The sequence below is a fragment of the Corythoichthys intestinalis genome, chromosome 13 (assembly GCF_030265065.1).
Source record: "Corythoichthys intestinalis isolate RoL2023-P3 chromosome 13, ASM3026506v1, whole genome shotgun sequence".
Lineage (NCBI taxonomy): Eukaryota > Metazoa > Chordata > Actinopteri > Syngnathiformes > Syngnathidae > Corythoichthys > Corythoichthys intestinalis.
Genome location: NC_080407.1, coordinates 54,514,549 through 54,541,672, shown reverse-complemented (window position 1 = coordinate 54,541,672; position 27,124 = coordinate 54,514,549). Strand labels below are relative to the sequence as shown.

Genomic DNA, 27,124 nt, shown 5'->3' with positions numbered 1-27,124 from the left:
GCATATATTGACAACATGTTGAGACTTGCCCATCATGTGTGGAGGCAGAGATTTCCACATCCTTTCCCATATGTTGGGCACCACGTCAGAATCACGGAGAGCTGGAAAACCTTCTGTTTTCTCACAGTCCTTTTGAGTCACCATCACTTCCCCCTGTGACTCTGACACGTGCTCCTTTGCGGGTTGTTCAGAGTCATTTGATGGAGTCGCGGTTGAGCTGGCCTTCATGCTCATATACTCATTGCGATCCAATGTAAACACAGTTGGATCCTGAAGGTGCAAGTTCAGGCTATCGATGCTGAAATCAAACGAAACGGCTGTTATTCTGTCATGACTTGATGGTACAAAGTTATCGGAAATCCTTACCTGTTAAATATCAACTTCCAGGAACCTAATTTCCTGGAACCAAAGTGAAAATGAGTTGGTGAATATTACGTTGTATAACTGACTATATAGAGTGGTATCTCCACTTACAAACGTCTCGATAAACAGAATTCTCAGGTTACGACACGCCTCAACGGGAAAATATTATAAGAAAGACGAAGCTAATGCTATCAGGACTCAACCTGACATCACAAGGACAGATAATCAGTTGACTCTTAACAGTAGTATTGTGACATTCTGTAAATCCATGAACTGGTAAATTGGTCACTGAGTGCCCTGGACATGATCTTGGAAGGCCAAAAGAGGTCAGTGGAATTGGCCACTACAGCGGCGAGCGTCATCGCAGGAGTGCAAGCCAGCCTCAACAAGGCCTGTGACTAGGAGCGGGAACCTCTTGGAACCTCACGATTTGCGATACAAAGCTCACGATAACGATCTAACGATATGGCGATCAAACGATTATCGATACATTGGTCAAGAAATCATTCTAGAATATTCTACAAACAAATAATGAACAGAAAAACAAGCTTCTAGTGTGAATTGGAATTAGTTTATAACAAGAAGACGTCCAATCCATTTGAACTGGGAGGGTGGCAGCGAATGAACATTCGTTCATCCCTCCCACTTCAAACGGATTGAACGTCTATGGCTGTCAGTGGCAGTCAATATCAGGCATTTAGGTCATTTTGGGCCATTTAAGGTCTCACTGGAACAGCACCAAACAAAAGTTCCAGCATCATCACCTTGTCCAATGCAGATTCTTGACTCTTGACACCTTGTCCAATGCAGATTCTTGGCTCTTGACAAGGTGATGATGCTGGAACTTTTGTTTGGTGCCGTTCCAGTGAGATTTACAAAGATGATTGCCTGAAGAAGACATCAAAATTCCCTCAGTCCTTGATGACATGGGGCTGCATGTCAGGCAAAGCCACTGGGGAGATGGCTGATGGCGTTTGAACTAATTCATTATTTTTTCAAGGTTATTCAAGGTATTTATTGGAGTTTGTTCTACATGATAAAATGTCTGAGTGAGTGCTCGTCCGAGACTGGTGATTGCATACTTTTAGCTAGGGGTTGAATTATGATGGAAGATTTTGATAACAACTTGTTGGTTCCTTTATTTATTTATTTTTTTAGGGCTGTCAAACGATTAAAATTTTTAATCGAGTTAATCACAGCTTAAAAATTAATTAATCGTAATTAATTCAATTCAACCCATCTCTAAAATATGCAATATTTTTCAGTAAATTATTGTTGGAATGGAAAGATAAGACAAGATGGATATATACATTCAACATATTGTACATCAGTACTGTATTTGTTTATTATAACAATAAATCCACAAGACGGCATTAACATTAACATTCTTTCTGTGAAAGATATCCACGGATAGAAAGACTTGTATTTCTTAAAAGATAAATGTGAGTACAAGTTATACTAATTTTATATTGAAAGTAAAACCCCTCTGTATGTTTTCGTTTTAATAAAATTTGTAAAATTTTGGGGCAACATGACTGTCAGTAGTGGCTGTAAAGTCCAACCTGCATTAGAGTTAGCATAGCATTAAACTGTGTGATCATGCTAACATGCGAAACTACAGCAGTCAGGTAAGCCTCCACGAAGAACAACAAAGTGAAGCTAGCCGTCCCTCGTTTTTTTTGTCATTTTGTGACATTGTGTGTACTTTAGTTTGAATCTAGGGGTGCTCCAGTGTCCCCCAGAAATCAAATGTGTTTAGCTATTGTTTTTTTTCCGGTTTTACGCCAAATTAAAACATTTAATGCGGCGTTTCAGTCGTGCTTGGAACGGATTAGGGCATCACATGGAAAACATGTCTCTATTTACGGAATTTTCAGGTTACGAGACTACTTCCAGAATCAATTAAATTCATAAGTAGAGGTACCACTATATACCAACGCTCGCATTAAAAGAGACGGAAACAAACCGTCGATTTTCTGATATCCCGTGATGACTTCAAGTGTAAAGTAAACGGAAACCCTTACCTCTTGAACATTTTAGTGGCGTTACGGGAAGCTACCTCCCTGGAACAATAGTGAAAATGAGCAAGTGAATATTACGTTACACAGCGTTTAGGGGTGTGCAATGTTAGGCACCCCACGTTTCGATTCGATTACGATTCAGAATGCTACAATTTGATTTCTGAACGATGATTGATGCATCGTACTTTACGGATTAATAAATTAAGCCAAAAAATTTATGTCCATTATTTATTTAAAACATCCTTATGATTCAACAGGAACGCTGGAAACATGCCTATACAACAAAAAGCTGCCCTTAAGCTGCTTTTTTATTCATTTATTTTTTACAAGAAAGTGAAAAAACATTCGCCATTTTAAAGGGAGTACTTATTTCTCTCAACAATACAATAATATTTACACTGGTGGAATGAATTCCACATTTTCTGGACATAAAGTGTCTTCTTTTAACCAATATACTTTGTTTTCGCAGTGTTACCTCCCTTGTGTAACTCTTGGAGTGACAGGTGGAAATCACAACTGCTCTTGATCACTTTTAACATGTGGCGTTTATTGCCGAGCACATAAAAAAGTCCGGTAGCCTCCAACATAGTCACACGCACTCATTACAGCTCGTGCACTTTCCTCTCTCCCTGCCCGCCCACGCGCACACACGCCTGTCGGCACCCAGGCAGCAATTGCAACAACAGATTTCTGGACTATTTCGCATGTTTGCCGTGTTACCGCTGTACTTAATCATGGTTTTACAGGTTCTGCATATGAAATACACTTTAGCGAATTAGCTAATTAGCTTAGCGCTCGGCGCAAACTATTAACATCTCAAAAACAACAATAAAGGCTAAACAGTAGGGTTGTTCCAATCATGTTTTTTTGCTTCCTATCCGATCCCGATCGTTTTAGTTTGAGTATCTGCCGATCCGGATATTTCCCGATCCGATTGCTTTATTTTGCTCGATTCAATTCCAATCATTCCCGATAATTTTTTCCGATCATATACATTTTGGCAATGCATTAAGAAAAAAATGAATAAAACTCGGACGAATATATACATTCAACATATAATACATAAGTACTGTATTTGTTTATTATAACAATAAATCCTCAAGATGGCATTTACATTATTAACATTCTTTCTGTGAGAGGGATCCACGGATAGAAAGACTTGTAATTCTTAAAGGATAAATATTGCCATCTATTGTATTTGTTGAGCTTTCAGTAAATGATACTGTAGCCATTTAACTGTTCTGCCCAAATGCATGATGGGAAGTGCAACCACGACCGTGCGTAGTGGCACCAATTGATATATCTTCTCTGCTTTGGGATGTAACATAGGGTGTTAAGGAAAAGATCAACCACTCGTTCTTCCCCACATTGCTTCCCACGATCTTTCTAATTGTTGAGAGAGGGATTTTAAGGCTTTAGCCAATTAAAAAGAGGCTCCAAAGACTACCAAAATTCTCTCTACTCATTTTATGCTGCCTGGTAGCTCTATATATATATAGGTAAAACTACGCCATTATAGATTGAACGCGACAATGCGTGAGTGGGTCATGCAGCGCATGCGTTAATTGCGTTAAATATTTTAACATCATTAATTAAAAAAAATAAAATAATTACCGCCGTTTATGCGATAAATTTGATAGCCCTACTTTAAGCCAAAACTAAAGACTCTGGATGAATGTAAGACATTTTGTCTGTAACGTTAAATACAATTAGAAAACGGTTTAATTTAAAAAAAAAATAATAATAATTTTTTTTAAAGGCATGTCCGATATTTTTTTGCCGATTCTGATACTTTAAAAATGACGTGATCGGACCCGATCGATCGGGACAAGAGGGTTCGTGTACTCACCTCTTATAGACGCACACAGGTCTTAGCAACACACTGAGGACATTTTTCAATTGAATGCCTTCAGACTACTGCTGGACATCAGAAAAACAAGGAGCAACGAACTCTCTCTTTCCCTCTCGCTCTAACAAAATAACTTGCGCAGGTCGTGTTTCTGTGCCAGCCTGTCTCATACACAAATTTATTTTCCAATCTTTTAAAAAGGAGTAAATCTCTGTCCTAGCAACTGGGAGCATCCATCGTAACGTTGTCCGTGCGTCCGTTAACGGTGTCCGGGCGGCAGACATGTCTTGGATTTCATTCCGCTACGAGCGGCTGTCATAGAGTTATGAGTGAAAATCAACCTTTTTGAACCTTTACGAATCGTAATCGAATCGTCACGTGTTGAATCGCGATGCACGTAATAATCGATTTTTTTTTACCCTTTCCTCTTCGACATTCGAATTGCCTTACAGGAACCTGCATTCCTGGAACAATAGTGAAAATGAGTAAGTGAATATTACATTACGTAGCGTTGAATAAATACACAAATACTAGCATCAAAAGAGATGAAAACGAACCTTGCTTGGGGGTGTCTCTGAAAATTTTTGAAACTCTGCAGCACACGCTCAACTCCCTGGGAGTCTGCCATCTCGATGCATATCTACAGTGACGAGATGATCATTAAAACAGAGTGATGACAACCCTCGTAAGTATGGATTTGCAATTAGAGAAATTTCCGTTCTTCTACCCGGTTGGCCAATGGGAGGAAGTTGACGATGTCGCCATGGCCGGCTATCACATGTAGAAGTTGTGTGATGTTGTTTTTTCGGTACAAAGGGATCTCTACAGATAGTAGGCGCTCAGCCAGGGACTCCACCTGCCCAGTTCGCTGTAAGCCACAAACACAAAGCACAATCTTTCATCAGAAGTTGTACCACAAGCTACCTCTGATAGCATCCATCCTAAATACTCACAGAGTTGCTTAGCTGCATCAGCGACCTGTACATGTTCTCCTGTGAACAGAGGACAAATCAAATGGTCATAGACGCCAAATACAGTGGGGCAAATAAGTATTGGGTAAACCTCAACCATGAGAGACAGAATGTGGAAAAAAAAAAACAGAAAATCACATTGCTTGATTTTTAAAGAATTTATTTGCAAATCATGGTGGAAAATAAGTATTTTGTCAATACCAAAAGTTCATCTCAATACTTTGTTTGTTGCCCTTTGTTGGCAATAACAGAGGCCAAACGTTTTCTGTAACTTTTCACAAGCTTTTCACACACTGTTGCTGGTATTTTGGTGGCCCATTCCTCCATGCAGATCTCCTCTAGAGCAGTGATGTTTTGGGGATGTCGTTGGGCAACAGGGACTTTCAACTCCCTCCACAGACTTTCTATGGGGTTGAGATCTGGAGACTGGCTAGGGCACTCCAGGACCTTGAAATGCTTCTTACGAAGCCACTCCTTTGTTGCCCTGGCTGTGTGTTTGGGATCATTGTCATGCTGAAAGACCCAGCCACGTCTCATCTTCAATGCCCTTGCTGATGGAAGGAGATTTTCACTCAAAACCCCCCGATACTTGGGCCCATTCATTCTTTCCTTTACACAGATCAGTCATGCTGGAAAAACAGCCCCAAAGCATAATGTTTCCACCCCCATGCTTCACAGTGGGTATGGTGTTCTTCGGATGCAATTCAGTATTCTTTCTCCTCCAAACACGAGATCCTGTGTTTCTACCAAAAAGTTCTATTTTGGTTTCATCTGACCATAACACATTCTCCCAGTTCTCTTCTGGATCATCCGAATGCTCTCTAGCGAACCGCAGACGGGCCTGTACGTGTACTTTCTTCAGCAGGGGGACTCGTCTGGCAGTGTAGGATTTGAGTCCCTGGCGGCACATTGTGTTACTGATAATAGCCTTTGTTACTGTGGTCCCAGCTCTCTGGAGGTCATTCACTAGGTCCCCCCGTGTGGTTCTGGGGTTTTTGCTCACCGTTCTTGTTATCATTTTGACGCCACGGGGTGAGATCTTGCATGGAGCCCCAGATCGAGGGAGATAATCAGTGGTCTTGTATCTCTTCCATTTTCTAATAATTGCTCCGACAGTTGATTTCTTCACACCAAGCGTTTTACCTATTGCAGATTTAGTCATCCCAGCCTGGTGCAGGTCTACAATTTTGTCTCTGGTGTCCTTCGACAGCTCTTTGGTCTTGGCCATAGTGGAGTTTGGAGTGTGACTGACTGAAGTTGTGGACTGATGTCTTTTTTTTTTTCTTCGATAATGAGTTAAAACAGGTGTCATTAATACAGGTATTCTCTCTCGTGTTTTGATGACGTAATTGCTGCATGAATTCCGATTTGAGCGACTGGACAGTACAGACCGCCGCGACAGTCTGGAAAAATGTGGCACAGATCGGATTTGAACCACATACGAAAGTGACCCAGATCAGATTTGAAATGGTCCAGTTCTATGCGACTTGTCACGTTCAGACGGTCAAGTTAATGCCTCACTCGAGTCGGAAAAACACGAAAAAATCGGATTCGTGCATTAAGACCTGTAGTATCAACGTAGCCTTATATTTGCTCCCACAGTTGATTTCTTTACAGCAAGCGTTTTACCTTTTGCAGATTCAGTCTTCCCAGCCTGGTGCAGGTCTACAATTTTGTCTTTGGTGTCCTTCCACAGCTTTTTTGTCTTGGCCATAGTGGAGTTTGGAGTGTGACTGACTGAGGTTGTGGACAGGTGTCTTTTATACCGATGAGTTAAAACAGGTGCCATTGATACATGTAACGAGTGGAGCTTCGTTAGAGGAAGTTAGACCTCTTTGACAGCCAGAAATCTTGCTTGTTTGTCGGTGACCAAATACTTATTTTCCACTGTAATTTGGATATTAAATTCTTTAAAAATCAAACAATGTGATTTTCTTTTTTTTCCCAAATCCTGTCTCTCAGGGTTGAGGTTTACCCATGTTGACAATTACAGGCCTCTCTAACATTTTCAAGTAGAACTTGCACAATTAGTGGTTGAGTAAATACTTATTTGCCCCACTGTAGCTGATGTAATTAATTGAAGGTTGACTTTTTTGAATTAAAAAACACTTTTTTGTATTAGTCGGATGAATTATGCTAATTTTTTGACAGAGGGAATTTGTTTTTTGACTTTTTTGCCAAAATGATCAATATTAAAACAATAAAAGGCTTAAACTACTTCAGTTGTGTGTAATGAATCTAAAATATACGAAAGTCTAATGTTTATCAGTACATTACAGAATATAATGACCTTTACCACAATATGCAATTTTTTTTAGAAGGACTAGTATAGGTAACTTTACTCTTGTGCATACCTCGGTGTTTTGAACAGGCATGGGTCGCAGGAGAAAGTGCAGCGCGAGCCTGTGGCCGTTCACCTTACACGTACGAACACGCAAGTGAAATCGGACGAAGCTGCAGCACGCATCCCAATCGCTAAAATGTACAAAGGCCTGCAGAGAAAGGTCAGGAGAGAAAGGTGCGATAGGTACTATCTGTCTAAACACTGTGCAACTCTACAGTGTCCTCACCCTCCTCTGGAGCGGCAGCACAATCACATTGTAGTACAAAGACCGAAGGTTCTTTTGAGAAATATATGGCCACGCAAGCGAGGCTATATCTTCGTGTTTGAATGACTCTTCAGGCAAATTGGTCAACATGATTGTTGGCGTCGCACCAAGCTGCCTGGCCGCTTTGATGTCGCCTTCTTCTTTGACGGTCAGGAACTCTGGAAAAAGAAGACCAGGCTGCCATTACTTACTCCCGACATTACAAGGGCATCTGGAACAGCGGGATCACGGCTCTCACCGGGAATTATGAACCATGGGGAAACGGTTAAGAACAGAAAGGGTTTTTTCCCCATTGTCAGGTAAAATGGGGACAAAGTGAGTTCAGGAATGCCAAATGTACAGGTCTCAACAGTTGCCCCAGCGAACGCCAAATCAGGCATGGCTTCATTCGGAAACACTTTTGCTGTAAAGAGAAGAGAGAGAACTCATCTTTCTTTGTCATTTCCATTCTGGTGGTGGCCGTCCCTCCTGAGAAACTTACGTGGGACTGAAACACTTTGAGGAGTCACCAGCCTGTGTATGCTATAGGCAGGACATTGATCGTGAAGCATGTACCAAACTCCGAAGTGATCAGCAGACATTTCAGACTTAAATTCTACAAAGACCTGCAACAAACAAGTTGCAGAAGAAAAGAAACACAATGAAGGGAAAAGTTACCTTTCTCGCACACACCATATAACTGCGTTACTCTAACGCACTTAATATAATCAATCAGGGAATAGTATCATTTCTCAGATTTATTCTAGGACTGTTTGTATTACCCTAACACACCTAATATAAAACAAAATAGCACTTATACAATAGTTTAATGAAAAGAAGCAGAATAGAGGGCATAAAAGATACACTACGCCATCTTATCACAGAAGCCCAACGTGTGCATCACGAGCAAGATTGACGCACCAACTCTCGCAATCAGTTCTCCCAGGCCCTCCAGGATAAAGAGCAGGGCGCTCTGTCCTAAAACAAGTAGAATCGGAGAGTACCCTCGCCAGGGCCGGCCCAGCCTATACGCAGACTATGCAGCTGCTTAGGGCCCCTGACCACTAGGGGGCCCCCAATCTGGCAATTGTTTATTTTATATTCTATTTTGTTAACTACAGTTTGCTTTATTTGACTTTTGTGAGTTTTGATACTTGATTACAAGCTTAAAAAAATAAAAATTCTTCCTTAACTTCTTTCTTTCCTCTTTTAGAAAAAGATTTGGCGCGACCTACTGTAAGTACTGACAATCATTTGGGGTGAGAAGTTTGAAGTATGCAGTGCAACAAAATCTGATTAATATACAAAATATGGACATATGGGTTGGATTGCATGTATGGGTTTCACAGTACACTGTGACGAAATGGTGGGCCAAAAATATGGGCCCCTTTGCATTTTGCTTAGGGCCCCCAAATGGGCTGGGCCGGCCCTGACCCTCGCCCAACCAGGATAACAAGTTGATAGTGGGCGCCTGGGACGTCAAGACCGCCGTTGGTTGCCGTGGCAACCATGTCCCAGCCACAAAGGATGACGCACGAACTTCGCTGCCACAGAGAGATGATCCCAAGACCACACCCAGCCACGCCATCAGCCCGGCCCACTCCACCGCAGATTTCAAAAGGACTAGGACTGGACACTTAGATAACAAACCGTCGCTTCTCGGGAACATTCCTATGTAGCCATTGTTTTGCCGACCCTGGATCCAGAATTGTACCTCCGTCGTCTGTTTTGCCTTGTTTTTTTGACCACTGTCAACGAATAAATTATCAACCTGTTTTCGGTGAGCCATCTTCAGACTTTTGGAACATGGACTCAGTACGAAAGGTTAACACAGGAGGGAAACGCAAGGAATTTTGGCTCCTCCCGGTTGACTCATGGGAGCGGTCTCAGCTGAGCACCGCTTCCGTTCGGCTGTCGCGGTTTCCGCGGCTTGGCCGGGGGGAAGAGCAAATTCCTTCAACAAACAACAACAAGAAATACATTGAACGCCTACACTAACTATTAATATGTTGGTGCTATCATCAGCTAGATGTATTTCCGGTTGACACCATGTGGGGGGCCTGTTGACCCGGGAAAGAAGGGGAGAGGGGGTGGGGAAGTCTATAAGCTAAGTGACTGGGAGGGGTAGAGTATACACAAATCAGTTCTGTGATCTAGAACTCCGTAATCGTGTGAATCCCTTGTGCGTGTAAGCCCATTGGCAACCGACCCTACGCCGCCCCACCGCCAGTCCCGGCACTGGGACCCCCAACCTGAGCGCGCCCAATCACATCCAGCCGCACGCGAGCCCCACCAAACACGCGACAGCCACGCAGACGAGCGGAAACACCCGGGGTGGGTGCCGCGCAGCCCATCCCTCGTCAATGACTTTTGAAAGTAGCGTTCCGGAACAACAATTTACCCTGTCATGGAGCGGAAGAAAATTGATGACACCGCCAATCGTCCGCAAAACTTCACGAAGACTCGCCATCTCACTTAGTGTGATGTCTTTGATAAGGATGGTTCTGGAGCATCTGTCCTCCACAGGCTAAAAGTCAAGTCAAAGTTCAAAAAGTCAAACACACGATCACTACATGAATTACTGATTTACTTACAAAATTCATCTGCCTCATCACCCAATGATAGAAGCTCATCTGGAATATAAATGTCAAATTAAATTGGAATTCAATTTAAATTGCCCATGCTGAGTAATTTTGTTATGAGTATTTACCGGCCACATGGGGACATCTGCAGATGGGACCTGAACTTCCAACTTCTGGGATTTGAGAAATGGCTTTCTGGTTTTCCAGGTCTTCATGGCACGAGCCACTCCCGTCACTGCCCTCAGCCTAACAAATGCCTGAGACGACAGTGTTCAAATTAGACATGACAACTTCTCAAAAGGCATTTCAAAAGACACTTTTCATATCTGGATCTGAGGTTCATACCATCCTTAACTGAGGAAGAACGTAGATATTATCATGTACGACGTCAAAGCCAAACGGCTTGACTAATTTGATAACGTCTTGCACGCAGTAGCTGTGCTGATCAACGGGCAAGTTGGAGATTAACAGCTGCCTACACTTTCCCGCAAACTGCAAAGACAAAATGACTTGTAAACTTGCCCAAACTCAAAATGTCTGGTGAGAGCTTACTATTTTTTCTTGGACGTCAGTGTCTCTCACTACATCTGCAACAGTTCAGAATAGAGATTTTAATATCCATGAGTAGCATATGTTGACAACATGTTGAGACTTGCCAAAATTGTGTGGAAACAGAAATTGGCACATCCTCTCCCCAATGGTGAGCTCCACATCAGAATTATGCAGAGATGGACAACTTTCTGTTTTCTGCCAGTCCTCTTCTGTTGGTTGGCCCACAGCGGTTGGGAGAGCAAATGGGCTAGCCTTAATGCTCCTGTACTCACGGTCCTCACTGAGATCCAATGTTAATACAGTTGGATCCTGAAGGCGCCTGTTCAGGCTTTCAATGCTGAAATAAAACATACTGGCTGATATTCCGTGATGACTGGAAGTGTACAAAGTTGACGGAAACCCTTACCTCTCGAATATTTGAGGTGCCTCCCAGGTACCTGCATCCCTGGAACAATAGTGAAAATAAGTGAATTAGAGCTGAAACGAATACTTGAGTAATTCGAGTTTAAAAACTGATCCGAGTAATTTTATTCACCTCGAGTAATCGTTTATTTTGACAACTCTAAGCATCACGTTTTGCTCCGACTACTTTTAATGCGGGACAACGCGCCAATGTCACGTGCGTAGAGGAAGAAGCAAAAAAACTGCAGCCGACACCCGCTACAAAAGACGCCGATGTTGTTGTAAAAAACTAGCCCGCATGATGCTACGTTGGTAGCACGTAGCGTCTAATGCATCTCATAGAGATCACATGTATGTTGAACTAGATGCGAAATGACAGAGTCAGCGGCGTTAGCAAACAGCCGCCATCTTAAAGCAGTAGAGCGCTAAGCGCTAATAAATAAGATTAACGTTACTGTCACTAGCTCAAGTAACGTTAGCCCTGCGGAGGGCTAGGCTTCTATTAATTATGACCACTGTCGATGCGTGGCTAACGTGTCTTACATACAGGCTTTAACATAACAGCGTTGTGGAGTGATGAGGGTGTAAAATAAATACTTAATAATGCTAAATATCAATTTTAGCTCAGTAGTCATTGCTGGATAAAACACCAAGTAGCACTGGTCCCTAATGTGCTCTAATACAGCCTGTATCATACATTTATTTTGAACACTGCAAAAACTCAAAATCCTATCAGGACTTACAGTTTAGACCAACTTAAAACTGAACTAGAACTTAAAAATAGCTTGACACAAATAGAAATTCAACTGAAACACGTGGGAAAAAATCCTAACTTTTAAGTGATGTGTGTTATCAAGCGTAATGGCAATTTTAGGTAAGAAATATATATATATATATATATTTAATTTTTTAAAAATAAGATCTAAAATTTTTTTGAGTGAAAGCAGTGAATTAGTCTTTTTTTATTTATTTATTCTAGTTACATCTGAGATGCAATTGTTGGCTGTTTTCAACAATGTACATCGAAAATAAAGACATCGATTGACTGAAAATGGTTCAATATTAGATGAAATGTCTCGTTTTCTCATGTATATTCATAATTGCTCTTCACCTAAAAATATATATGTTTTATCCGATTACTCGATTAATCGATAGAATTTTCAGTCGATTACTCGATTACTAAAATATTCGATAGCTGCAGCCCTAAAGTGAATATTACGTTACATGGCGTTGAATAAATACACAAATTAAAGATACACGATAATATCGGTTACCGATAATTATCGGCCGATAATGGCAATTATGACGTCACACAGATAATACAGATAAAAAAAAAAAAAATCAAACGATAATGCAATCCGATAATTATATACTTGATTTAGCCTCCAAATGTGCGCAACCAAGCAGTTTTCTCCACTTCTCCACCGCCGCCTGCTCAACCCCTCCCCTCTCTGAAGCCCCTGTGGGAGGAGGGGTTGAGGAATACGGCGTCATAGAGGAGGCGGTGTTATCAGTGTTGAGGCGCTCTCACTTGCGTGCGTTGATTTTCCCGTGTGTGAAATGAAATAAACGACACTCTCGCCAACTACAAAACATGCACTGCAGAAGTTCCACGAGGCATGAAGAAAGCGTCCTCATTGAACACCACTAACTAGGGTTGTTCCGATCATGTTTTTTTGCTCCCGATCCGATCCCGATCGTTTTAGTTTGAGTATCTGCCGATCCCGATATTTCCCAATCCAATCCAATTTTTTTGCTCCCGATTCAATTCCAATCATTCCCCATAATTTTACCCAATCATATACATTTTGGAAATGCATTAAGAAAAAAATGAATAAAACTCGGACGAATATATATATTCAACATACAGTACATAAGTACTGTATTTGTTTATTATGACAATAAATCCTCAAGACACCATTTACATTACTAACATTCTTTCTGTGACAGGGATCCACGGATAGAAAGACTTGTGACTTTGTATATTGTGACTAAATATTGCCATCTAGTGTATTTGTTGAGCTTTCAGTAAATGATACTGTAGCCGTGCCCAAATGCATGATGGGTGGATGTAACACGCCTTTAGGAACCATGACTGTGCGTAGTGCTACCAATTGATATATCTTCTCTGCGTTGGAAAATAACATAGGGTGTTAAGAAAATGATCAATTGCTACCTTGCTTCCCCACATTGCTTCCCACGATATTTCTAATCGTAGGGCGTGGGATTGTGAGGCTTTAGCCAATTAAAAAAAGGGCTGCCAAAATTCACTCTACTCGTTTTACGCTGCCTTTTAGCTCTCTATGTAGGTAAAACGGCGCCATTAAAAATTGTGCGCGACAATGCGTGAGTGGGTCGTGCAGCGCATGCATTAATTGCATTAAATATTTCAACGTGATACATTTTTAAAAAAATTAATTACCGCCGTTATCGGGATAAATTTGACAACCCTACCTTAAGCCTAAACTAAAGATTCTGGATGAGTGTAAAATATTATGTCTGTAACGTTAAATATAACTAGAAAACAATTTACTTAAAAAATATATATTAAAAAAAGGCATGTCCAATATTTTTTTTGCCGATTCCGATACTTTGAAAATGACGTGATCGGACCCGATCGATCGGGATGCTCTAATCACTAACACAAATACTAGCATCAAAAGAGATGAAAACCAACCTTGCTTTGGCGTTACTCTGAAAACGTTTGAATTCCTCCAGCACGCGAGAAACTCCCACTGTGTCGGCCATCTCGATGCATATCTACAGAGGCGAGATGATCATTAAAACAGAGTGACGACACCCCTCGTAAGTCTGGATTTGATATCAGAGAAATTTCCGGTCTTCTACCCGGTTGGCCAATGGGAGGAAGTTGACGACCTCGCCATGACTGGTGATCAAACATAGATGTTGTGTAATTTGTCTTTTTTTGTAAAAATCTATCTTGACACTAAGTAGGCGATCAGCCAGGCTCTCCACCTCCCCAATGCGCTGAAAGTCACAAACATAAAGCAGAATTCCTGAAGTTGTACCCACATACTATATAATGCTTGCTATAAACTCACAGAGTTGCTTAGCTGCATCAGCGACTTGTACATGTTCTCCTGCGAACAGAGGACAAATCAAATGGTCATTGAGGCCATATATACAGTGGGGCAAATAAGTATTTAGTCAATCACCAATTGTGCAAGTTCTCCCACTTGAAATGGGTAAACCTCAACCATGAGAGACAGAATGTGGGGGAAAAAAACAGAAAATCAAATCAAATTGAAGAATTTATTTGCAAATCATGGTGGAAAATAAGTATTTGGTCAACACCAAAAGTTCATCTGAATACTTTGTTATGTACCTTTTGTTGGCAATAACAGAGGCCAAACGTTTTCTGTAACTCTTCACAAGCTTTTCACACACTGTTGCTGGTATTTTGGCCCATTCCTCCATGCAGATCTCTACTAGAGCAGTGATGTTTTGGGGCTGTCGTTGTGCAACATGGACTTTCAACTCCCTCCACAGATTTTCTATGGGGTTTAGATCTGGAGACTGGCTGGGCCACTCCAGAACCTTGAAATGCTACTTACGAAGCCACTCCTTTTGTTGCCCTGGCTGTGTGTTTGGGATCATTGTCATGCTGAAAGACCCAGCCACGTCTCACCTTCACTGCCATGCTGGTGGAAGGAGATTTTCACTCAAAATCTCTCGATACATGGCCCCATTCATTCTTTCCTTTACACAGATCAGTCGTCCTGGTCCCTTTGCAGAAAAACAGCCCCAAAGCATGATGTTTCCACCCCCATGCTTCACAGTGGGTATGGTGGAATTCAGTATTATTTTCCCTCCAAACAAGAGAACCTGTGTTTCTACCAAAAAGTTCTATTTTGGTTTCATCTGATCATAACACATTCTCCCAGTCCTCTTCTGGATCATCCAAATGCTCTCTAGCGAATTTGAGGATTTGAGTCCTTGGCGGCACATTGTGTTACTGATAGTAGCCTTTGTTACTGTGGTCCCAGCTCTCTGTAGGTCATTCACTCGGTCCCCCCGTGTGGTTCTAGCATTTTTGCTCACCATTCTTGTACCCCTTTCCCACTGGCCAAAAAACCCGTGTCAACCCGCTAACAATCGGCTTTTGGTGGCAGTGGGAAAGGTGCAGCGACCCGCCTCGACCCGTGTCAATCAACCCGCCAGGCGACCCGCGTTGAAATCACCACGGCTCTGATCGCCATGCAGTGTGAAAGCAAACCCCCGGGTCAACAGTCAACACCCTAATCTACGTGGTGACGTAGGCTAGTACGTGATGCGTCATAACAAAAAACAAAAACCATGTGCTCTAGCCCGGATCCACATACGGCAAACAGTCAGTGTAGCAGCGTTAGCAATAGCCATAACAGATGAAACAAAGGCTCTTGTCCTCCTTCTGTGACGTACACGACTCCTTTCAATTTCAAATCAAAATTTACGTCGCCTACGTTGCCTCAGCACAAGCACAGTGTTGATCCTTTGCTGCATTTCGACCATTTTGCGGGCAGTAAAAAGCATGAAAACAGAACACAAACAGAAAGGAGGCTTCCATGTTGCTTTGCATTGTTAACTTCCTTGAACTGAATGAATTCGGTCGCACTTGTCGAAGCGCATCTTAGCGTGGTGACGTCACGCACCTTACGCACGGCTGAGGAGGGGTGGGGGTTAGAAGGGTGGGAGAAAAAAAGACACGGCTTTTTTCGTCAATGTGAAAAGGACCAAATGCCAGTTGCTAGTGGGATGCATTGGCTTGGAAAAACGCGCGTTGACCCACTAGTTTCAGTGGGAAAGGGGTATTGTTATCATTTTGACGCCACGGGGTGAGATCTTGCATGGAGCCCCAGATCGAGGGAGATTATCAGGTCTTGTATGGCTTCCATTTTCTAATATTTGCTCCCACAGTTGATTTCTTTACAGCAAGCGTTTTAGCTATTGCAGATTCAGTCTTCCCAGCCTGGTGCAGGTCTACAATTGTGTCTTTGGTGTCCTTCCACAGCTTTTCTGTCTTGGCCATAGTGGAGTTTGGAGTGTGACTGACTGATGTTGTGGACAGGTGTCTTTTATACCGATAATGAGTTAAAACAGGTGCCATTAATACAGGTAACGAGTAAAGCCTCGTTAGCTCTTGTTAGAAGTTAGACCTCTTTGACAGCCAGAAATCTTGCTTGTTTGTAGGTGACCAGATACTTATTTTCCACTCTAATTCAGAAATAAATCCTTTAAAAATCAAACAATGCAATTTTCAGTTTTTTTCCCCCCACATTCTGTCTCTCATGGTCGAGGTTTACCCATGTTGACAACTACAAGCCTCTCTAATCTTTTCAAGTAGGAGAACTTGCACAATTGGTGGTTGATTAAATACTTATTTGCCCCAATGTATAGCTAACTTTGCCCGAGTGCATACCTCATTGTTTGGGGCACACATGGGCTGCAGGACAAAGTGCAGCGCAAGACAGTGTCTGTTCACCCTAAATTTACAAACACCCAAGTGGCATCGGACGAAGCTGCAGCATGCATCCCAATCACTAAAATGCACAAAGGCCTGCAGAGAAAGACCAGAAGAGAAAGGTGCGATGGCTGTCCAAACACTGTGCAAATCTGCAGTGTCCTCACCCTCCTCTGGAGCGGCAGTACTATGACATTGTAGTACAGAGACCGAAGGTCCTTTTGAGAAAAATATGGCCAAGCAAGCTTGGCTACATCTTCGTGTTTGAATGACTCTTCAGGCAAATTGGTCAGCATGATTGTTGGCGATGCACCAAGGCGCCTGGCCTCTTGGATGTCGTCTTCTTTTTTGACCGTCAGGAACTCTGCGAAAAGCAGACCAGGTTGGCATTGCTTACTCCTCACATTACAAGGGCATCTGGAACAGCGGGATCACGGCTCTCACCGGGAATTATGAACCATGGGGAAACGGTTAAGAACAGAAAGGGTGCTTTCCCCATTGTCAGGTAAAATGGGGCCAAAGTGAGTTCAGGAATGCCAAATGTACAGGTCTCAACAGTTGCCCCAGCAAATGTCAAATCAGGCATGGCTTCCTTTGGAAACGTTTGTCCTGTAGAGAGAAGTAAGTACTCTGATGATTCTTCAAAAGAAAGCAATTAGGTTTATCCATAAAGCACCTTATAGAGCACACACAAATTAGCTTTACATCAAATCGAAGTTTTTAAAAGTGTATGATTGATACATTTCAAAACTGTCCAGATGATGTACAAGGCCCATTTAAAATGTCTCCCGCACAACTTACAAATTTGCTTCCAAGCGAGGGAATCAAATTATTATTTGAGAGTAGGGCTGCAGCTATCGAATATTTTAGTAATTGAGTAATCGACTGAAAATTCTATCGATTAATCGAGTAATCGGATAAAACAAATATATTTTCAGGTGAAGAGCAATATACATGAGAAAACAAGACATTTCATCTAATCTTGAACCATTTAAGTCAATCAATGTCTTTATTTTCGATGTATATTGTTGAAAACAGCCAACAATTGCCAGTGTATCGAATACTTGTTCTCCCCACTGTATATACTGTACTTGTATCACAACGTGAAATGCCTACGTGATCATGCGATGATTTGCGTCCTTTGGTGTAATGGGGACGGGATTTAATAAGCCCAGGCTTCTCCCGTCAGCCCTTGTCTTTTCTTCGGGTTAATTAATCTTATCACAATGCTATCTTGCAACTGCAATGATACCGGTGATGATGACAATAAACAACAACAAACTAGGCCTGCAAGCAGGCCCGCGCAATCTAGCGCAACTCGGACGTCAGGCAACTCGGACAGTGTGCAGACCCGTGAATGAAAACGCACCATTTTAAAAACTTAAGATCTCATATGTCTCCTGAACAGTCTCACCAATTTTGAAGATGATCCAACTAATTCCCTCGGTGAAAAGGTCTCAAATGTGCACCCTGTAAATCGATAAAAATTTCATATTCGATCCAAAATAACAGATTTCCTGTTGCGTTTGGAATATTGGGTGTAAATGCTTTTTTGGAGCGGTTTTGGACAAGGTATAGACCCTACCCACCTACGTAACAAAACCACGTGCTTGCTGTATGGTTCCGCCCACTTGTCCGTCATTTTGTCTCTGTATTAGCATTGGTTTCAATTGATCGAGGAATTTAAAATGCATTTCATGGAAGACCCGGTGCTTTCTGATGCCGTAAACTCACTGGATGTGTTGCATAAAAGGCGTTATGTGGAAAAGCTTCGTTCTATACAGTCGCCAGATCCATATTTGATGCCTAAATCGATGATTTGACCGGCTGCCTTCGCCGTCTCTGCCTGACCCTGATATTTACAACTATCTTGTCCACACAAAATCAGCCTATTCTCACGAAAGTTTGAAAAACTTTATAAGAGCTTGGAGGCTTATAAATGCTACGTTGCTGGTTGGGTGAAACAGGTCCTCGTACACGAAAATTCGACAGGAATCTTGTGCTCGGAAGGTGAGTTACGAAATTTTCAATTCAAAATCTTTTGTTCTTGCTAACATCCACTGTCAAGTCTAATGTATTTCATGTCATTTGTCAATGGAGTTAAGGCTTTTAATGTTTATATGGTTTAGCGATAGCACTCTCACTACATACATACGTGTATGTTGTCGGCGATTAGCCTAGCAATGATCTTAGTTGTGGTTGTCAGCCCAAAACCCTCTAAATATATATTAAATGCGTCTTACCAGATATAAAATGACTACTACATAATCTGTGGTAATCGTTTGGAGCCCAGTTTTCTCGTCGAATTGCAGCAGCCCATTTCGCTCTCCTCTTTGGATCCCTCGGAATAAGGTAAAACTTCAAGTCTCTCCTTCCATCTTCTATGTTAGTGCAACCAACAGCCACACACGCCTTCACCATTTTGATTATTAATGTTAAGGAGCAGAAAAACACGCCGTAAATAGGAGGAATGTACGTAGCCGTAACAGGTTAACACTATGTTTTGACGGTCAATTGGGCGGTACCATTCAGGAGAGCGGAGTTGTGACGTCACGTGGGTAGGGTCTATAGACTCTGCAAATTTCATCGCTCTACACTGACAGACCCTAATGTTATAGGCCAATTTTAAAATTTCAAGGGGGCGCCACTGAGCCATTTTGTTAAATTTTTTTGCAACGTTGCAAAATTATCAAAATTTACAAATTTCCGGACGTATGTGCAAATTTTGGTGACTTTTCGTACATGTTCAGGCCTCCAAATTGGCCGTTTTCATTTGCCCTGAAAAAAAAAAAAAAATCCTTTGCAAAACAATAGGGCCTTCGCACGCTTAGCGCTCGGGCCCTAAAAAGTGTTCCCACCTTTATTCTTCATTTTACATTTTGATGGTGGCCGTCTTTCCTGAGAACTTACGTGTGAATGAATCGGCTTGAGGCATGTTAAGCCTGTATATATGATAAGCAGGACATGGATTTTGAAGGCTGTACCAAACTCCCACGAGATCAGCGCCATAGTCCGACTCAAGTTCTACGAAGACCTGCAACATACAAGTTGAACAACAATGACTTCTAAAAGTAGCTTTCCTACACAACAATTTACCTTGTTGTGGAGTGGCAGAAAATTTTTGACACCGCCAATCTTCCGCAAAGCTTCACGGAGACTGGCGATCTCACTCGGTGTGATGCTTTTGATGAAGATGGTTCTGGGGCAGTTCTCCTCCACAGGCTAATGGTCAGGTCACAGTTCAAAACGTCAAACACACGGTCATTGCATGAATTACAGATTTACTTACAATATTCGCCCAGTTCATCATCCATTGATAGAAGCGTCTCTGGAATATAAACATCAGATTAACATCTAAATTAAATTAGGTTGCCCATACTACAACCTCTAGCAAAAAGTATGGAATCACCAGTCTCGGACGAGCACTCACTCAGATGTTTTATCATGTAGAACAAACTCAGATACAAAGCTTGAAAAAATACCAGATGAGTTCAAAAGTGCAACTCTTTAGCATTCAGAAACACGAAAAGAAATGAATACAAAAACATTGTGGTGGTCAGTAAATGTTACTTTTATAGAGCAAGTGCAGGGAAATATAGATGGAATTGTTCCATTCTAAGGAATAAAATATGGAATCGTCAGACACAAACAAAGAAATAACAATCGAAACACAGCTCTAGTATTTAGTCTTGTCAAGAGTCAAGAATCTGCATTGGACAAGGTGATGATGCTGGAACTTTAGTCTGGTGCTGTTCCATTGAGATTTACACAGATGACTGCCAGAAGAAAACAAAAATTCCCTCAGTACTTGATGATATGGGGCTGCATGTCAGGCAAAGGCACTAGGGTTAAATCTTCAATAAATGCACAAGTTTCTGAATGCTAAAGACTTGCACTTTTGAGCTAAATATTTTTTCAATCTGTTTATCCGAGTTTGTTCTACATGATAAAATGCCTGAGTGAGTGCTCGCCCGAGACTGGCGATTCCATACTTTTTGCTGGGGGTTGTAAGCGATTTTGCATGGAATCTTTACCGGCCACATGGGGATGTTGCTTTTCAGGACACGAATTTCCAACTTCTGGTCTTTGAGAGTTGGTGTATTGGTTTTACAAGCCTGCATAAAAGCAATCGCTCCCTCAATTTCATCCAGCTCAACAAATGCCTGAGACCAAAATTTTAAAATTAGACATGACATGTTCAGAAGGCATTTCGAAAGATACAGTGGGGCAAATAAGTATTTAGTCAACCACTAATTGTGCAAGTTCTCCCACTTGAAAATATTAGAGAGGCCTGTAATTGTCAACATGGGTAAATAAACCTCAACAATGAGAGACAGAATGTGGGAACAAAAACCTTTGTTGGCAATAACGGAGGCCAAACATTTCTGTAACTCTTCACAAGTTTTTCACACACTGTTGCTGGTATTTTGGCCAATTCCTCCATGCAGATGCCCTCTAGAGCAGTGATGCTTTGGGGCTGTCGTTGGGCAACACGGACTTTCAACTCCCTCCACAGATTTTCTATGGGGTTGTGTTGGGTCTAGTTATTTACCCAAGGCAAGCTGACAAAAGGCAGGGCATAAAGTGAGACAGAGTCAGAGAGTTGACTTTTTTCAACCTGCAGGTTGGGAGAGCCAGGAGACATGTTCCGCGACCAATGTCTCATCGAAGTCTCTCTCTGAACTCCCCCGCACTGCTAACTTTTATTGAGGGCTGGTTGCTGGGCGGAATACAGTTACAACACTGTTGTCCAACGTGGCAGTATTCTAGTCATTGATTAAACAATCACACTCTTGATTGAATTAACAGTCACACTCTTGAACGGGCAAGATATCTTTGTTTTGAACACACATTTCCACTCAAGGTACTGTAGCTTGTTGGAAAAGTACTGAGACTTTGTGTGATGAATCAACATATGTGTGTATCTATTTATCAGCAGAATGTGAGCAATTGACGGTAAGCACATGATTATGGGCTAAAACTATATTCTTCATAATAGCCTGGGAGTGCGCGTATAATAGCTGTGGGAGAGCAAACTGGCACAATATATTCGGCACACAAAAACAAGCTTATCTTACAGGTTGAGATCTGGAGATTGGCTAGGCCACTCCAGGACCTTGAAATGCTTCTCACCAAGCCACTCCTTTGTTGCCCTGGCTGCGTGTTTGGGATCATTATCATGCTGAAAGATCCAGCCACGTCTCATCTTCAATGCCCTTGCTGATGGAAGGAGATTTCCACTCAAAATCTCTTGATACATGGCCCCATTCATTCTTTCCTTTACACAGATCAGTCGTCCAGGAAAAACAGCCCCAAAGCATATTGTTTCCACCCCCATGCTTCACAGTGGGTATGGTGTTCTTCAGATGCAATTCAGTATTCTTTCTCTTCCAAACACGAGAACCTGTGTTTCTACCAAAAAGTTCTATTTTGGTTTCATCTGACCATAGCACATTATCCCAGTCCTCTTCTGGATCATCCAAATGCTCTCTAGCAAACCGCAGACGGGGCTGGACGTGTATTTTCTTCAGCAGGGGGACACGTCTGGCAGTGCAGGATTTGAGTCCCTGGCGGCGCATTGTGTTACTGATAGTAGCCTTTGTTACTGTGCTCCCAGCTCACTGTAGGTCATTCACTAGGACCCCACCGTGTGGTTCTGGGATTTTTGCTCACCGTTCTTGTTATCATTTTAACGCCACGGGGTGAGATCTTGCATGGAGCCCCAGATCGAGGGAGATTATCAGTGGTGGTGTATGTCTTCCATTTTCTAATAATTGCTCCCACAGTTGATTTGCAAGTGTTTTACCTATTGCAGATTCAGTCTTTCCAGCCTGGTGCAGGTCTGCAATTTTGTCTCTGGTGTCCTTCCACAGCTCTTTGGTCATGGCCATAGTGGAGTTTATAGAGTGTGACTGACTGTTGTGGACCGGTGTCTTTTTTTTTTCTTCGATAATGAGTTAAAACAGGTGTCATTAATACAGGTAACGAGTGGAGCCTCGTTAGACCTCGTTAGAAGAAGTTAGACCTCTTAGACAGCCAGAAATCTAGCTTGTTTGTAGGTGACCAAATACTTATTTTCCACTCTAATTAGGAAATAAATTATTTAAAAATCAAAATATATTATTTTCTGTTTTTCCCCCCCACATTGTGTTGTTCCATGTTGTCAATTACAGACCTATGGAATCTTTTCAAGTAGGAGAACTTGCAGAATTGGTGGTTGACTAAATACTTATTTGCTCCACTCTAACTTTCTTATCTGAATCTAAAATCCCTACCATCCTTGATTGAGGAAGAACATAGATCTTGTGAGCCGAGGACTGAAACCCAAACGACTCGAATAACTGGACAATGTCTTGCACGCAATAGCTGTGCTGATCAACGGGCAGGTTGTAGATGACCAGCTGCCTATGATTTTGCAAAAACTGCAAAGACAAAATCATGACGACTGCTTGCTTGTCAGCTTATCAACGGTCAAAAAGTCAAGCGATAGCTTACTTTTTTTGTATGTAGGATTTTGAATGTGGTCCCGAGTACCTCTGAAACAGAGCAGAATTGAGATTTTAGTATCAATGCCCTACACACGTTGACGACATGTTGAGACTCGCCAATTTGGGTCGGACGCAGAAATTCACACATCCTCTCCCCAATGGTAAGCGTCACATCAGAATTGTGCAGATATGGACGAGCATTTATCTGGTATCTTGTTGCATCCTCCTTCAACGCTACATCAGCGTTATGGGTTTTCACCAAATCCACTGTCGCAGCCTCATCAGAGTTGATTATGGGCGCCACAACACCCTTCAGAGGTACGTCGGAGCTTTGTGGAGGCACCGCATCCTTCGCAAACCCTGCCCTTGCATCCTCCTTCAACACTAAATCAACGTCAGGGTTCTCCACCGGATCCATTGTCGCAGCCTCATCAGTGTAGAGTAAGGGCGCCACAACAGCCTTCAGAGGTACTTTGGACCTTTGTAGGTGTACCGCATCCTTCACCCACCGTGCCCTTGAATCCTCCAGATCTGCAAAAGTATCCTCGCAGGTGGGGTTTAACTTTGCCCTCTTAGGAATCTGTTTGAGAGTCCTGGTTTTTGGCTTCGTCTTCGCTTTCGTCTGAGCAGAAGGTGCAACAGAGGTAATTTTGGATGTTTGTGTCCTGGGGACTTTGGCCAGTGAAGGGGGATTCCTAAGAAAACTGAAACACCGATATTATGACAGTTTCCAAATCATAAACAGTCACAAGAGCAGTAATGTGTTACTTACTTCTGAGGATTGTGCTTTTGCAAACTGTGGAGACCCTCCTACAGAAGAATAGAAACCCATTTAAATTTCTCTACGGAGAAAACCACACAAATATGCGATCAAAATGCCCACTTTTTGTTCCTGAACAGAGACGTGGAAACCTCTAATTTTGATGTTGTGTTCCTTCCGCATTTTGTCTGCGTCTTCCAAGCTCTCAAAACACACAATTGCCTGAGCAAAAAAACACACAGAGACCGTGACTATGTTGATGCTGCCCAAGTCAATGTAGCAGATGGATGGTTTCCAGTGTGTGGTGAAGACACACAACAAAGACACCTACCTGTGATTTTTGGGGAAACAGGACGACAGATTCGATTATTCCGTACACCTCAACAGCAGTCACTATGTCTTCATAAGTGATAGAACTGGGGACATCTTTTAGTGTCACAATGGTTGGGAAGGATTTTTTGACTGACTGCAAAGGCAGAGAAGAGCACGATATGACTTTGAAGGGAATCCAAAAGACGACCTACATTTTTGCCAGGCCTTGCACCAAACCTTGGTATTTGCTGAGGCCAATTTCTGCTGGTAAGACGTTTTGTTAACCACTGGCTCTGCGTTGGCTGCAGAAAAGGAGGCAGCGGCTGTGGATGTTTCAGCAGGTTTTGCTTCGGAAGAAGTTGAATCCATCTTGGGAAGTTCTGCCAGCAAGGCGGGGGCCAGCTGGTAAGACGTTTTGCCAACCACTGGCTCTGCGTTGGCTGCAGAGGAGGAGGCGGCGGCTGTGGATGTTTCAGCAGGTCCTGCTTCGGAAGAAGTTGAATCCATCTTGGCAAGTTCTGCCAGCAAGGCGGGGGCCAGAGTTTTGACCATAGCCTCCAAGTCAGTCTGCTTTGACAAAGACTGGACAACTGGATAGAAGACAAAGCGGTGAATTTAATTCATACACTTTATTACTTCTCGCCTGACCCGTCTCGACTCACCTGATGTTTTCATAAGTTTTTTTACAAGTCTATCTTCTTCGGTCGACAACTCTTGGCAAGTCTGCGGCGTAGCGACTGTGTCATGGCTCCATTTCGCAGGTGAACATCTCTCGCGGCTTCTCTTGGGTGACCGGCGATTTTCATGGCAGCTCGGTGACGAGGACCTCTTCTGTGTGAAGGACCAGTTTTCGTGACTGTTTGGTGACGAGGACCTCCTCTGTGTGAAGGACCAGTTTTCGTGGGAGGCCGGTGACAAGGACCTCCTCTGTGTGAAGGACCAGTTTTCGTCCCAGCACGGTGACGAGGTCGTCCTCTGTGTGAAGGACCAGTTTTCGTCCCAGCTCGGTGACGAAGTCGTCCTCTGTGTGAAGGACCAGTTTTCGTCCCAGCTCGGTGACGAGGACCTCCTCTGCGTGAAGGACCGGTTTTCGTCCCAGTTTGGTGACGAGGACCTCCTCTGTGTGGAGGACCGGTTTTCATGCCGGCTTGGTGACGAGGACCTTTTCTGCGTGGAGGACCGCTTTTCATGGCTACTTCTTGAAGACGAGTGTCTCGCCGGGCTTCGCCGCGAGGGGCGCCTCTCATAGCTTCTCGAGCGCGAACGACGATACTTGGATGCATTCGAGGAGTACGAACGAGACGTGGATCTCGAAGTGGGAGAACGAGAGCTGGAAAATTAACATATTGGTAATTTCAAAGTAGGGCTCAAAGATACTGGGAAAAAATGGACACTGCAAATTTTTGGGTGTTTATACATTGTGATATACATTGCGATATTAAAACAAGAAGAATTTTCACCAGATGACTTGAATAGCTCTGGTTGGGAAGTCTGGTTGACTCACAATGACCACATAGTATTCATATACAGGTAGTCCCTGGGTTACGACGTACCCGACATAAGTGATTTCGACTTTACGACGCCGGAGTATCGTCCCATCTTTGCAACGCTATTACCGCTACTGAGGATGTAAAGGTGTGTGTTAATATGCGTTACTACATTTTGGTTGAATGACGCTGGAGACATGGAGAGAACAGAGCAAAGAGAAGGAGGGTTGTGATGCCGTTGCAAACACGATGCTAGGTGGCTCGGAGCGTTAGCTTAGCATTCGCGTTCTCGCCAGCATTAGCATTTAGCGTGGCAAGCGTTACGTTAAACGCTCTGGAAACTTTTTACATTCAGTTCGTGGCGTTCAGGAGGGCACAGTCAATTGAAAATAATGGACTGTTTTCCTGTTCAGTATGCATTATCATCACCAAGTGGGCGTCATTCTAGTAGATGCTACAATACAATAATTTATTTTGACTTGTTGACTTTTTGTAGTTCCAATTCACGCGGAATTCGGGTGACAAAGCCAGCGCAGGAACGGAACTCGTTCGTAACCCGGGGACTACCTGTTATACAGTTTCTCCAGGCTAAGGGAGTTCATCCGTGAATGATAAAGAAAGATTTCTGTATATAAAAAGAATACAGGAGCCCGTATCTCTAGACAGTTGCTGCTTTTATGGTATGAAGCAAAACAAAAGTTTGTCACCGATTCTGTTCATAATTTTTATGGACAGAGTTTCTAGGCGCAGCCGAAGCGTTGAGGGATTCCTGTTTGGTGACTTCAGCATTGCATCTCTGCTTTTTGCAGATGATGTGGTGCTTTTGGCTTCATCGGGCCATGACCTCCAACTCTCACTGGAAGAGTTCGCAGCTGAGTGTGAAGCAGTTGGGATGAAGATCAGCACCTCCAAATCGGAGACCATGGTCCTAAATCGGAAAAGGGTGGAGTACCCTCTCCGGGTCGGGGATGAGATCCTGCCCCAAGTGGAGGAGTTCAAGTACCTTGGGGTCTTGTTCAGGCGTGAGGGTAGGAGGGAGCGGGAGATCGACAGGCGGATCGGTGCAGCGTCTGCAGTAATGCGGACTCTGCATCGGTCCGTAGTGGTGAAGAAGGAGCTGAGCCGAAAGGGAAAGCTCTCGATTTCCCAGTCGATCTACGTTCCTGCCCTCACCCATGGTCACGAGCTGTGGGTCGTGACCGAAAGAACAAGATCCCGGATACAAGCGGGCGAAATGAGTTTCCTCCGCAGGGTGTCCGGGCTCTTCCTTAGGGATAGGGCGAGAAGC

The 27,124-nt window shown here is 42.9% G+C and overlaps 1 protein-coding gene across 2 annotated transcripts in view; it reads right to left on the bottom strand.

Moving 5' to 3' along the window:
* Nucleotides 1–27,124, bottom strand: part of LOC130928919 (uncharacterized) — a 45,086-nt gene that overhangs the window by 11,635 nt on the left and 6,327 nt on the right. For both annotated transcript variants that reach the window (XM_057855740.1, XM_057855741.1), the window contains exons 6-41: nucleotides 25,012–25,679; nucleotides 24,587–24,939; nucleotides 24,369–24,503; nucleotides 24,161–24,259; nucleotides 24,050–24,087; nucleotides 23,395–23,981; nucleotides 23,285–23,325; nucleotides 23,065–23,211; nucleotides 20,824–20,952; nucleotides 20,079–20,117; nucleotides 19,886–20,011; nucleotides 19,700–19,823; nucleotides 17,234–17,398; nucleotides 16,957–17,153; nucleotides 16,748–16,885; nucleotides 14,391–14,429; nucleotides 14,176–14,316; nucleotides 14,006–14,088; nucleotides 11,333–11,371; nucleotides 11,031–11,263; nucleotides 10,927–10,961; nucleotides 10,720–10,866; nucleotides 10,503–10,631; nucleotides 10,387–10,425; nucleotides 10,194–10,319; nucleotides 8,295–8,418; nucleotides 8,052–8,216; nucleotides 7,775–7,971; nucleotides 7,559–7,696; nucleotides 5,187–5,225; nucleotides 4,961–5,101; nucleotides 4,791–4,873; nucleotides 4,653–4,697; nucleotides 2,388–2,426; nucleotides 367–399; nucleotides 30–298 (exon numbers count right to left, since the gene is read on the bottom strand). In XM_057855740.1, coding sequence (XP_057711723.1) covers nucleotides 30–298; nucleotides 367–399; nucleotides 2,388–2,426; nucleotides 4,653–4,697; nucleotides 4,791–4,873; nucleotides 4,961–5,101; nucleotides 5,187–5,225; nucleotides 7,559–7,696; nucleotides 7,775–7,971; nucleotides 8,052–8,216; nucleotides 8,295–8,418; nucleotides 10,194–10,319; nucleotides 10,387–10,425; nucleotides 10,503–10,631; nucleotides 10,720–10,866; nucleotides 10,927–10,961; nucleotides 11,031–11,263; nucleotides 11,333–11,371; nucleotides 14,006–14,088; nucleotides 14,176–14,316; nucleotides 14,391–14,429; nucleotides 16,748–16,885; nucleotides 16,957–17,153; nucleotides 17,234–17,398; nucleotides 19,700–19,823; nucleotides 19,886–20,011; nucleotides 20,079–20,117; nucleotides 20,824–20,952; nucleotides 23,065–23,211; nucleotides 23,285–23,325; nucleotides 23,395–23,981; nucleotides 24,050–24,087; nucleotides 24,161–24,259; nucleotides 24,369–24,503; nucleotides 24,587–24,939; nucleotides 25,012–25,679 — 5,270 coding nt within the window. The remainder of the gene's footprint in view (nucleotides 1–29; nucleotides 299–366; nucleotides 400–2,387; nucleotides 2,427–4,652; nucleotides 4,698–4,790; nucleotides 4,874–4,960; nucleotides 5,102–5,186; nucleotides 5,226–7,558; nucleotides 7,697–7,774; nucleotides 7,972–8,051; nucleotides 8,217–8,294; nucleotides 8,419–10,193; nucleotides 10,320–10,386; nucleotides 10,426–10,502; nucleotides 10,632–10,719; nucleotides 10,867–10,926; nucleotides 10,962–11,030; nucleotides 11,264–11,332; nucleotides 11,372–14,005; nucleotides 14,089–14,175; nucleotides 14,317–14,390; nucleotides 14,430–16,747; nucleotides 16,886–16,956; nucleotides 17,154–17,233; nucleotides 17,399–19,699; nucleotides 19,824–19,885; nucleotides 20,012–20,078; nucleotides 20,118–20,823; nucleotides 20,953–23,064; nucleotides 23,212–23,284; nucleotides 23,326–23,394; nucleotides 23,982–24,049; nucleotides 24,088–24,160; nucleotides 24,260–24,368; nucleotides 24,504–24,586; nucleotides 24,940–25,011; nucleotides 25,680–27,124) is intronic.